Source organism: Quercus suber, unplaced genomic scaffold (genome assembly GCF_002906115.3).
Source record: "Quercus suber isolate HL8 unplaced genomic scaffold, Cork oak 2.0 scaffold_41, whole genome shotgun sequence".
Taxonomy (NCBI): Eukaryota; Viridiplantae; Streptophyta; class Magnoliopsida; order Fagales; family Fagaceae; genus Quercus; species Quercus suber.
Genome location: NW_027069506.1, coordinates 573,409 through 583,915, shown reverse-complemented (window position 1 = coordinate 583,915; position 10,507 = coordinate 573,409). Strand labels below are relative to the sequence as shown.

Genomic DNA, 10,507 nt, shown 5'->3' with positions numbered 1-10,507 from the left:
TAACCACATATCTTTCATCTTAAAAACATGGGAGAGAGCGAAAGGTTTTTAAACGGGAGAGGAGCCTGTCCTAAATGAAACTATTGGCAAATAGCCCAATACCAAAAATTTTTGAGATGGAATTGGGCCTTCACAATAACAACAACATTTCTTGTACTGGCCATATTAGGCTTATATTCGTATTGGACCTTTTGGGTCCAATGTAATGAACAAAAGGCCCACAAAATAGAGAAGTGGCGACTGAGAAGGGTTTTTTGGCGCGAAACCGTTGGGTCCCTCTCCTTATTTTCCCGCCATATCTAGCCCCCTTTCCTTAGAATTCAGATCTCTCAGAAACTCACTCAGAGTGAGAGTGAGAGAGAGAGAGAGATAGAGAGAGAAAGCTAGGGTTTCTGAATCCGACTCAGAAGAAGAAGGAGAAGAAGAAGAAAATGGAAGCATTTGGTGGTTACTTCGTCGATGAAAAAGCCGTTCGAGTCGAAACCATTTTCCTCGACTTCCTCCGAAGGTTTCTTCTTTCGCTTTTCCAATTGTGAAATTTTCAATTTTTGAAAATTTTTGTGTGTTTTTGTGTGTGTGTGTATATATATATCTGTGTATTTTTTTTGTGAAATTTGTGGATGGAATTTCAGCTTTAGGGTTAGGAATAATGCGGCGGAGCCGTACTACGAGGCGGAGATTGAGGCGATGAGAGGGAGCGAGTCGAGCACGATGTTCATCGACTTCTCGCACGTGATGCAGTTCAATAATCTTCTCCAGAAAGCCATTTCCGACGAGTACTTGCGGTTCGAGCCGTATTTGAAGAACGCTTGCAAGCGGTTTGTGATGGAGCAGAGGCCGACTTTCATCGCCGACGATAACCCTAACAAGGATATCAACATTGCCTTCTTCAACCTCCCAATTACTAAGAGGTATAATTTTTTATTAAAAAAAAAAATTAAAATGTTTAATTTTTTTTTTTTTGAAATGATTTGTATTGAGCAATTGGGTTTTTTCTTCAATTATGGAATGTGCTTGTATTGTATTGTTTTGTTTTTTTCTTTGAGTTGAGTTGTGTATTGGGTGTTATGAGAAATTGAGAAGATTGCTTGCTAGTTGATATGGGCAATGGTGACAAGGTGATATATTTCTATTAGGAGTAGGTTTTTGGTGAAAGAATATATGATCTTTTGGAAATTGACAATGGTTAGTGATAAATTATCGATTGTTCCAAAAGCTTAAATTGATAGAAAATGGTGAATTTAGTTACTTAATCGTATTTCGAACACTCCCCCTCATATGTGATTTTTAACTTTTTGATGGAAGAGTAGAGATAGACAAGGTTTAGACTTAGGACCATCTACACTGATGCCATGGTCCCTTAAGGTGTTAGGAAATAGTGAATTTAATCATTTTACCATAATTCTAACAATACTTGCCCGTAAATTTTAATGGTTTTTGAGCTTTTGTATCTTTTGCCCACAGGTTGAGGGAATTAGCTACAGCAGAAATTGGAAAACTAGTATCAGTGACTGGAGTGGTGACCCGCACGAGTGAGGTTCGACCAGAGCTTCTCCAAGGGACTTTCAAGTGCTTGGAATGTGGGAGCATCATAAAAAATGTTGAGCAACAGTTTAAGTACACTGAGGTGGGTCTGAAGTAGTGATTAATTTGTTGCTTATTTGAACAAAATATTGTGTTTCAGTGCTGTCTACTGAGCACAATGGTGGATTGTAAACATTTATTCATTTGTGTTGACTGTGAGGTTGCAGCCAACAATATGCGTGAATGCAACCTGTGCAAATAGAGCAAGGTGGGCTTTGCTTCGGCAAGATAGCAAATTTGCAGATTGGCAGAGGGTAAGAATGCAGGAGACTTCCAAAGAGATACCTGCGGGTTCCCTTCCCAGATCATTGGATGTTATTCTGCGCCACGAGATTGTTGAACAAGCCAGGGCTGGTGACACGTAAGATAAATTTACTTTCCTGGATTCATGTTGGGTCACTCAATTTTCTTTAATGTCTTTGTTCTGCTTAATACAATAATCTTTTGGTTAATTTGATAATCTACCTCCAATTTTTGCCTGATTTTTCATGTCCATACAGGGTCATATTCACTGGCACTGTGGTTGTGATACCAGACATAATGGCATTGGCATCCCCTGGAGAGAGAGCAGAATGTCGTCGTGAAGCTGCTCAGCGCAACAATTCCGCTGTTGGAAATGAAGGTGTGAGGGGCCTTCGATCATTGGGAGTGAGAGACCTCTCCTATCGCCTTGCCTTTATTGCCAATTCAGTTCAGGTTGGTCATTGAGTGGTTTGTTATCAGCTTCTCTTTTAGTATAGTTACAAGAGATGTCTTTATATGATCTTTGTTTCATAAATGCCTCTTTGTTCAGATTGCTGATGGTAGAAGGAATACTGACATCAGGAATAGAAAGAAGGATGCTGATGAAGACGACAGCCAGAAGTTCACGGTTAGTTCATTGATCCATTGTCTCCACTAGTTTTCTTATAGGTCCCTGTTTGCCTGAGAAGTAGTTACATTAATCTGTTTCATGATTGCTCTATGTTGCATAATCTCCAGCTAATAGAATGCTGTTACTTGACTTCTTTGATGTTAAAATATGCTCATGATTCAAGTTAATGCATGTAGAATCTCCATCTTGGCTGATTATGTATGTAATGTGCAAAGTATATTGTATGCCTCTCAAGAGGATCCCAGTCGGCAATATTAAACTCTTTTCAGAGTGTCTTCAATATTTTGATGATTCATTTCCCTCGCTCTCATCATATTTATATAAGAAGCTTTTCATTGCTATGTTCCATTAGATTTTAACACTTACATATTTGGAAAAATACCCCATAATTATGGTTATTTTGTTAATATGGCAGGCAGAAGAACTAGATGATATTCAAAGAATGAGAAACACTCCCGATTTTTTCCCTAAGCTTGTTGATAGCATAGCTCCAACTGTGTTTGGACACCAAGATATAAAGCGTGCAATCCTTCTTATGCTTCTGGGTGGTGTTCACAAATTTACTCATGAAGGCATCAACCTAAGAGGTGACATCAATGTCTGTATTGTTGGAGATCCCAGTTGTGCTAAGTCTCAGTTCCTCAAGTATGCCATCATTTCTGCTTTTTATCATTTCAACTATCATGTTTTGTACAAACCACTTACATATGCTGGGATATGAATTCACAGGTACACTGCAGGCATAGTTCCAAGATCTGTTTACACATCTGGAAAATCCTCCTCCGCTGCTGGGTTGACTGCAACTGTGGCCAAAGAACCAGAAACTGGTGAATTCTGTATTGAGGTAGAATTTAATTTATGTTTACCCTTTTGTAAATTTGATCCATGAATTGTATTGGATCCTATTAGTCACAGCACCTGTGTTGGGTTAGCAGGGAACTAGAAGACCATTTTCATCAAACTGCCAAGGTTTGATATTTTTGTTGTCCAAGTTTGTTGACATTATCAGAGGGGGTCTATACCTTTGGATCAATAGTTTTCTTAATTTGATCCATTACTGGGATATTATTTATGATTTTCTTTGCATTGTATAAGTCAAAGGGCTAGGAAACAAAGGTCTGAGATATTTCCCAACAGAGGCAGATGGTGATTAACTCGGTCATTACTTATTATGTTTAGTTTTCTCTTAAAATAAAAATTCTAATTAAATAAGTTTGATATCTGTATAGTTTCTCATGTCTGACTTTACTTTTATATATATATATATATAAACTAATTCATCTAAACTTTTTCGTGTACCACACACATGACACACTTCTAAGTATAATTTAGCATTTTACAGGCGCAATTTGGGAGGTAAACTTGAGGCTTTGGAAACTGAAGCTATACCGTATTTATTTATTTATGGACTTGACTACAAACTTGTGGTGGTCAATGACTACAATTCTATTAAAAAAATTAACATGACTATGAATTTTTAATTTTTTTTTTGAGAGAGTTTTTAACCTATGACATCCGCTCCTAATGATAGCTCTTTATCATCAGACTAAGACATCAATCAGTTTTTGGTGTAGGCGGGATTGAACCCTAAATCTCTTATACAACCATCAAGACTTTATCAGTTGAACTAATAGAACCCACAGAATTTTAAAATTTTAATTATTAGATTTCATATTCTTTATGTTTTATATGCATGTCAAATTTCATATCAATAGAGTGTTATTTACCATTCAATTTACAAACTTAATTTTTATACATAATTGTAGACTACAAAAATTAGAAATTTAAACATTTGATTGATAATATAACTATTAATCTTTGATATTTTTTAAAAATTTTGTAATCACAAAAGATATAAGAAGAAAATGTAATCCAATGATGGATTTATCAAAATTCACATTCACATCCAATAAAAAGAAAAGGGTAAACTACGTTTTTATCCTATCTTATACACCATATTTCAATTTGATCCATAACTTTTCAATTGTGTCAATTTGATCATTAACCTTTTAGTACCATGTCAATTTAGTCTCATTGTTATTTTTTGGATGAAAATTGATGATATCATGATATGTCTAATGGCCAAAATAAAAAATTAGCTTCCGTTGATGTGAGAATAGACTAAAATTTTATTTTGGCCTTTTCCATGTCATCAATTTTCATAAAGATATAACAATAGGGACTAAATTGATACAAGACTGAAAAGTTAAGGAATAAATTGAAATATGGTGTAAAGGATAGGGATCAAATATGTAATTTATTCAAAAGAAATATTAAGTGAAATTATAATCATTAGCTACAACTTTATAGCCAAACTTTTCCCTTTAATTTTTTTTGTTTAGTGGTCTAGTAAAAGATTACAAAGGTATTCTAAGATCTGTATAAAAAAAAAAAAAAGGTATTCTAAGATCTTAATAGACAAAAAGGATTTATGTTTTAAATTCGTGATTAAGATTAGATATATATGATGTGGTTGACAGGGTAGTCACGATTCCACTTGGATGATTGGTCTAGCTAGCTGTCTGGGATCATAATTGTTAACAATGATGGAATCTGAGAAGCTCAATTATTATCTTAATTAATTTCTTTTTCTAGCTAGGATTTAGCTTACTTAGTTTAGAGTAAAATTAACTATATATATATATATATTCAGATTGAAGGGCATGACACTCAATCAAAACTTCTTCCAATTCTTTGTAATTAGATTATTAATATATTACTGATTCAATAATTAGAAGACACTTGCAGGTTGGTAGGGCAGGCTTAGAATATTACACCCTAATAATTGTAACACTAATTGAGCCACATGAGCCAGTTGGTGTCAAAAGTGACAGCGGAACCAAAACTTAGCACCCAAAAGGGATTTTTTTTTTTTTTTACTTTGAAATCTTTTTTTTTTTTTTGCTTTATTCTTTTTGATAAATGTTGCTTTGATTTTTATTTATTTTTAATTTATTTACTTGGGAAGCAAGGAATAGATTTTACATGAAGCTATTTATTCAAACATCTTTTGAATCATCAATTACGAAAGCAAAAACAAAGGGAATATGGTTTTTTTCGTTTTGGAGAATCAACAGGTCTTTGTTTGACCAAGAAACTTTTCATGTGTTTTGTTTTATTGTTGGCTTTCAACTTTCAAATGTTTGAAACCAACAGAAAGTATTTAGAGTCTAGAAGGTGGTTTTTTTTTTTTTTTTTTTTTTTTTTTTTTTTTTTTAATAAATTTTTNCTCTTTTCAGAGTGTCTTCAATATTTTGATGATTCATTTCCCTCGCTCTCATCATATTTATATAAGAAGCTTTTCATTGCTATGTTCCATTAGATTTTAACACTTACATATTTGGAAAAATACCCCATAATTATGGTTATTTTGTTAATATGGCAGGCAGAAGAACTAGATGATATTCAAAGAATGAGAAACACTCCCGATTTTTTCCCTAAGCTTGTTGATAGCATAGCTCCAACTGTGTTTGGACACCAAGATATAAAGCGTGCAATCCTTCTTATGCTTCTGGGTGGTGTTCACAAATTTACTCATGAAGGCATCAACCTAAGAGGTGACATCAATGTCTGTATTGTTGGAGATCCCAGTTGTGCTAAGTCTCAGTTCCTCAAGTATGCCATCATTTCTGCTTTTTATCATTTCAACTATCATGTTTTGTACAAACCACTGACATATGCTGGGATATGAATTCACAGGTACACTGCAGGCATAGTTCCAAGATCTGTTTACACATCTGGAAAATCCTCCTCCGCTGCTGGGTTGACTGCAACTGTGGCCAAAGAACCAGAAACTGGTGAATTCTGTATTGAGGTAGAATTTAATTTATGTTTACCCTTTTGTAAATTTGATCCATGAATTGTATTGGATCCTATTAGTCACAGCACCTGTGTTGGGTTAGCAGGGAACTAGAAGACCATTTTCATCAAACTGCCAAGGTTTGATATTTTTGTTGTCCAAGTTTGTTGACATTATCAGAGGGGGTCTATACCTTTGGATCAATAGTTTTCTTAATTTGATCCATTACTGGGATATTATTTATGATTTTCTTTGCATTGTATAAGTCAAAGGGCTAGGAAACAAAGGTCTGAGATATTTCCCAACAGAGGCAGATGGTGATTAAGCTGTCTGGAATCAGTTGGTCAAACTTGTAATCATTTTAGTAGATATATCATAATTAATGTGATGGGATTTCCAAAAACTGAATAATTTGAACAGTAAGATTTTAGGCCAAATATCTTGTACCCTTAATTTTTTTTTTCTCATGCACTTATGACTCCTAAAACAAATTCCATTAGCCATCGCTAGGGACTCAACAGCATTACTGCATTCTCTACTAAAATATTAATGTGATTCATATGCAAGTAGTCCAAGCAATGTAAGACTTAAATATTCTTTTGTAATGCTTGTCAAGTGTGAAATCATCAAGCTTGCATGTCATTTTTCAATTGTACTGTCTTGTGTCAAACTTGTTAAGGGAAACATTACATTGTGTTGTGTAAGATTTCTAAATTAAGCCATTAGTTTTGTTAAAAGGAGAACTGCTGGATTTGCATTGGCCATCACAGAAGAATGGAACTGGGACTTGCAAGTTGCAAGCCCCAGCACTAATATTAAGAACATGATATATATACTAGCTTGGTAATGAAATGCAATAGCTGTTGACATGCTTAATCTGGATGCAACTCACTGGGCTCAAACACCCACCAAGAGGAGAAAGAAAAGGGGGGGGGGGGGGGGCGCGGCTTTCAAGCTTAGATGTGCTATATAATTTTTAGGTTATATATTTAAGTGTGAACTACAATAGTGTACAAAGCAAACATCTATGAGAAGGCAAGGATGCTTGCCTTCTGAATTTTCCTTTTGGTCTCTTGTCATGTGTCTAATATCTATGCATATCAAGCAATGTTTTATATGGTCTGATATATCTCATCTGACTTTAATTTCAGGCTGGTGCACTGATGCTTGCTGACAATGGCATTTGTTGCATTGATGAATTTGACAAAATGGATATCAGAGATCAGGTAATTATTTTATTGATTTATTTAAAACAAATTGGCATTTTATGCATAGAGCAATTTCAGATGTCTAATATGTAAATGGACTTGAAGGTGGCAATTCATGAAGCCATGGAGCAACAGACAATAAGCATCACAAAAGCAGGTATACAGGCAACACTAAATGCTCGGACATCAATTCTTGCTGCCGCCAACCCCGCCGGGGGGCGATATGACAAGTCTAAACCACTTAAGGTAAGAATATTGTTACAGATAGGGGCACCGTGCAAGTGTTCTTAAAAGTGCATGGGTTTTTGTCCTAGTCTTTCACCCTTTTTATATTTTCTATTGTTGCATGAGAACGTGAGTCCTAGTCTTTACAGCGGTGTGACTGATTAAATTTGAAGTTTTTATTTATGGCGGCTAATCTCTTTAATTTATATTTTCTCAGTATAATGTGGCTCTTCCCCTGCTATTCTTTCAAGATTTGATCTGGTATATGTTATGATTGATGATCCAAACGATCAAACTGACTACCACATTGCCCACCACATTGTGAGAGTACATCAGAAGCGTGAAGATGCACTCGTTCCTGCCTTCACAACTGCAGAGCTGAAACGTTATATTGCTTATGCAAAAACTCTGAAACCCAAGGTCTGCTGTTTCCAGTTTTCTCACTCATGAGGCTGTTTTTTGTCAGGAGAAGCTTCTTTAGCAATGTGCTCTGCTTCTGACAGTGTTTAAACTAATGCAGCTAACCTCAGAAGCTAGGAAACTGTTGGTGGACTCTTATGTTGCTCTCCGTAGAGGCGATACAGCTCCAGGGAGCAGAGTTGCTTATCGCATGACAGTAAGGCAGCTGGAGGCACTGATCAGATTGTCAGAAGCCATTGCTCGAAGTCATTTGGAAACACAGGTGTTTTAAGTTGGGCAACTTATTAATCTGCATTGTGATTGTAATACATTCTGCATTACACTTAAAGAGATTCTCTTTTGCAGATACATCCACGTCATGTTAATGTAGCGGTGAAATTGCTAAAAAAATCCATAATCAGGCAAGAAAATAATGAAAATATGTTGAAGATCCTCTTTTGTCTTTCTCTCTCGTGTAGTTTTTAGGCTATAACGTGTATTCTATTTTGCCATGTAGCGTGGAGTCTGGCGAGATTGATCTGTCAGAGTTTCAAGATGAAATTCGGGATGATGGCAATGTTGGTGGTGATGGAAATGACGGCACTGGTCAAGATGATGCTCAACCAAGCAACTCTACAGCTGAGCCAGCTTCTGGGGATGTTGGTGAGATCACATTGCCTATGCTACTTATTTAAATTATTCATTGTTAGACTTACATAGACAACCCATCCATTCTTTTTAATTGTTTTATGATGTGCAGAAAGTGGAGCAGGGTCTTTAAACCAACAAGGAAGAAACTTGTGATCACGGACGAATATTTTCAAAGGGTTACCCAAGCTCTAGTTATGTGCCTTAGACAGCATGAAGAAACTATAACGCAAGAAGGTAAACCAAATGCACCTTTTGCCATTTATTGTTTTAATAGATCCTTGAATATCTCATGAAAGGCAATATTCAACTAAACATGTGTTGCTTTAGAAGTTGTTCGTGGTTTATTAATTCTTCATCATTGTAATTCATGGCCTTGAAACATTTTGTGGGCTTCATTTTTGCAGGGACTGGGCTGGCTGGAATGAGACAGAGGGACTTGATTCAATGGTACGTGGCTCAGCAGAATGAGAAAAATAACTACAGCTCCATGGAGGAGGCAGCAACTGAAGTTTCCAAACTTAAAGCTATTATAGAGGTAAATCAACAGCAATCTTGCATCCTACAAGTATATTAGGATCAAACTAATTAATTGGTTTTTTTTTTTTTTTATTTAATAAATTTTGGAGGAGTCTAGAAGTTTATAGAAGTCCACGATTTCTTAGCTTATAATTCAGAAAATTTACATGGAATATCCCAAAAATTGCACTAATCTTCTTTGAAAATTCACCACATTACACTAGTTACTTCCCTATAGTTTCATATTAAACACTATAATCTCCTTTAAATTGAGAAAAAAAAAAGTATAGATTGGTAAAACGTATTTCCATTGCATGAACTAATTAACAAATTATCTTTTAACTTAAAAATGTTTATTAGAAATTGGTAAAACGTACAAGTTACTATTTGTATCTTTGAAAAAGTGTAATACTCACAACAAAAATTATTGTACTAATCCTCAGAGGCTTCAATTATTTAAGGACTTGCATGGTGCCGGTTGGACTAGTCCAACTTATTTCCTTCAAAAGCATTGCTTGTCATCAAAGTTTTGAAGTTTTAGTTATTTTTCAGTTTATTAAAAACTATAATATATATTTTTCTAACTATGTTGCTTTCTCTTAGAGATAACATATAAAATATTTTTAGTATTAGAAAAGAAAAGCTGAAAATCTAGAAAACAAGGGTCCATAATTATTCCATTTGTGTGTAATTAGTAAATGATTAAAAAAATATTACTGTCTAAATACTAATAAATTTTAATTGAAGATAGGTTAGCATCTAATTTGAAATAAGAAAGGAATTCAGTATGATACAATGATGAACACTATTTTCCCACATTCAATCTAACTCTACTATAGCTAATGTCTAATCAGATGACTTTAATCCTAAATCAAGATCAGGATACTCTATATTTGATTCCAAATTAAAAGGGTATATTTCCTTGTGAAACTTTAGTTTTTTCATATATCTAAAGGTGTATGGTGCTATGTAATTTAAAATTTCATTCCATTAAGTAATGAAAGATAATTTAATTAGAATCATACCATCACCTTTAGATTAGTGAAGATATTAAATGGACAAGATCATCTCCATGGATTACATGACGATCACTTATTTGAGTGATATAATATATAGGTATGAAAAAAGTATCATTTGGTTATAAGAATCATGTTATCCTAGAAAAGAATAATAATCTCTAACAGAATCATTTCCATGGATTATATGGCTATCACTGATTTGAGTGTTATACTATGGGTATGAAATAGTATC

General features: G+C 34.7%; 1 protein-coding gene across 1 annotated transcript; it reads left to right on the top strand.

The window, feature by feature from the left end:
- Window positions 1-306: 306 nt before the first annotated feature.
- Window positions 307-9,314, top strand: LOC112030411 (DNA replication licensing factor MCM6). The gene is given in 20 exon segments (XM_065771264.1): window positions 307-508; window positions 633-911; window positions 1,465-1,627; window positions 1,752-1,945; window positions 2,085-2,280; window positions 2,378-2,455; window positions 2,874-3,103; window positions 3,188-3,302; window positions 5,844-6,073; window positions 6,158-6,272; window positions 7,409-7,483; window positions 7,571-7,711; window positions 7,908-7,920; window positions 7,923-8,110; window positions 8,211-8,372; window positions 8,456-8,511; window positions 8,607-8,752; window positions 8,850-8,879; window positions 8,882-8,974; window positions 9,145-9,314. Coding segments are annotated over 20 exon segments (2,751 nt in total). The 5' UTR covers window positions 307-431.
- The last annotated feature ends 1,193 nt before the right edge of the window (window positions 9,315-10,507 follow it).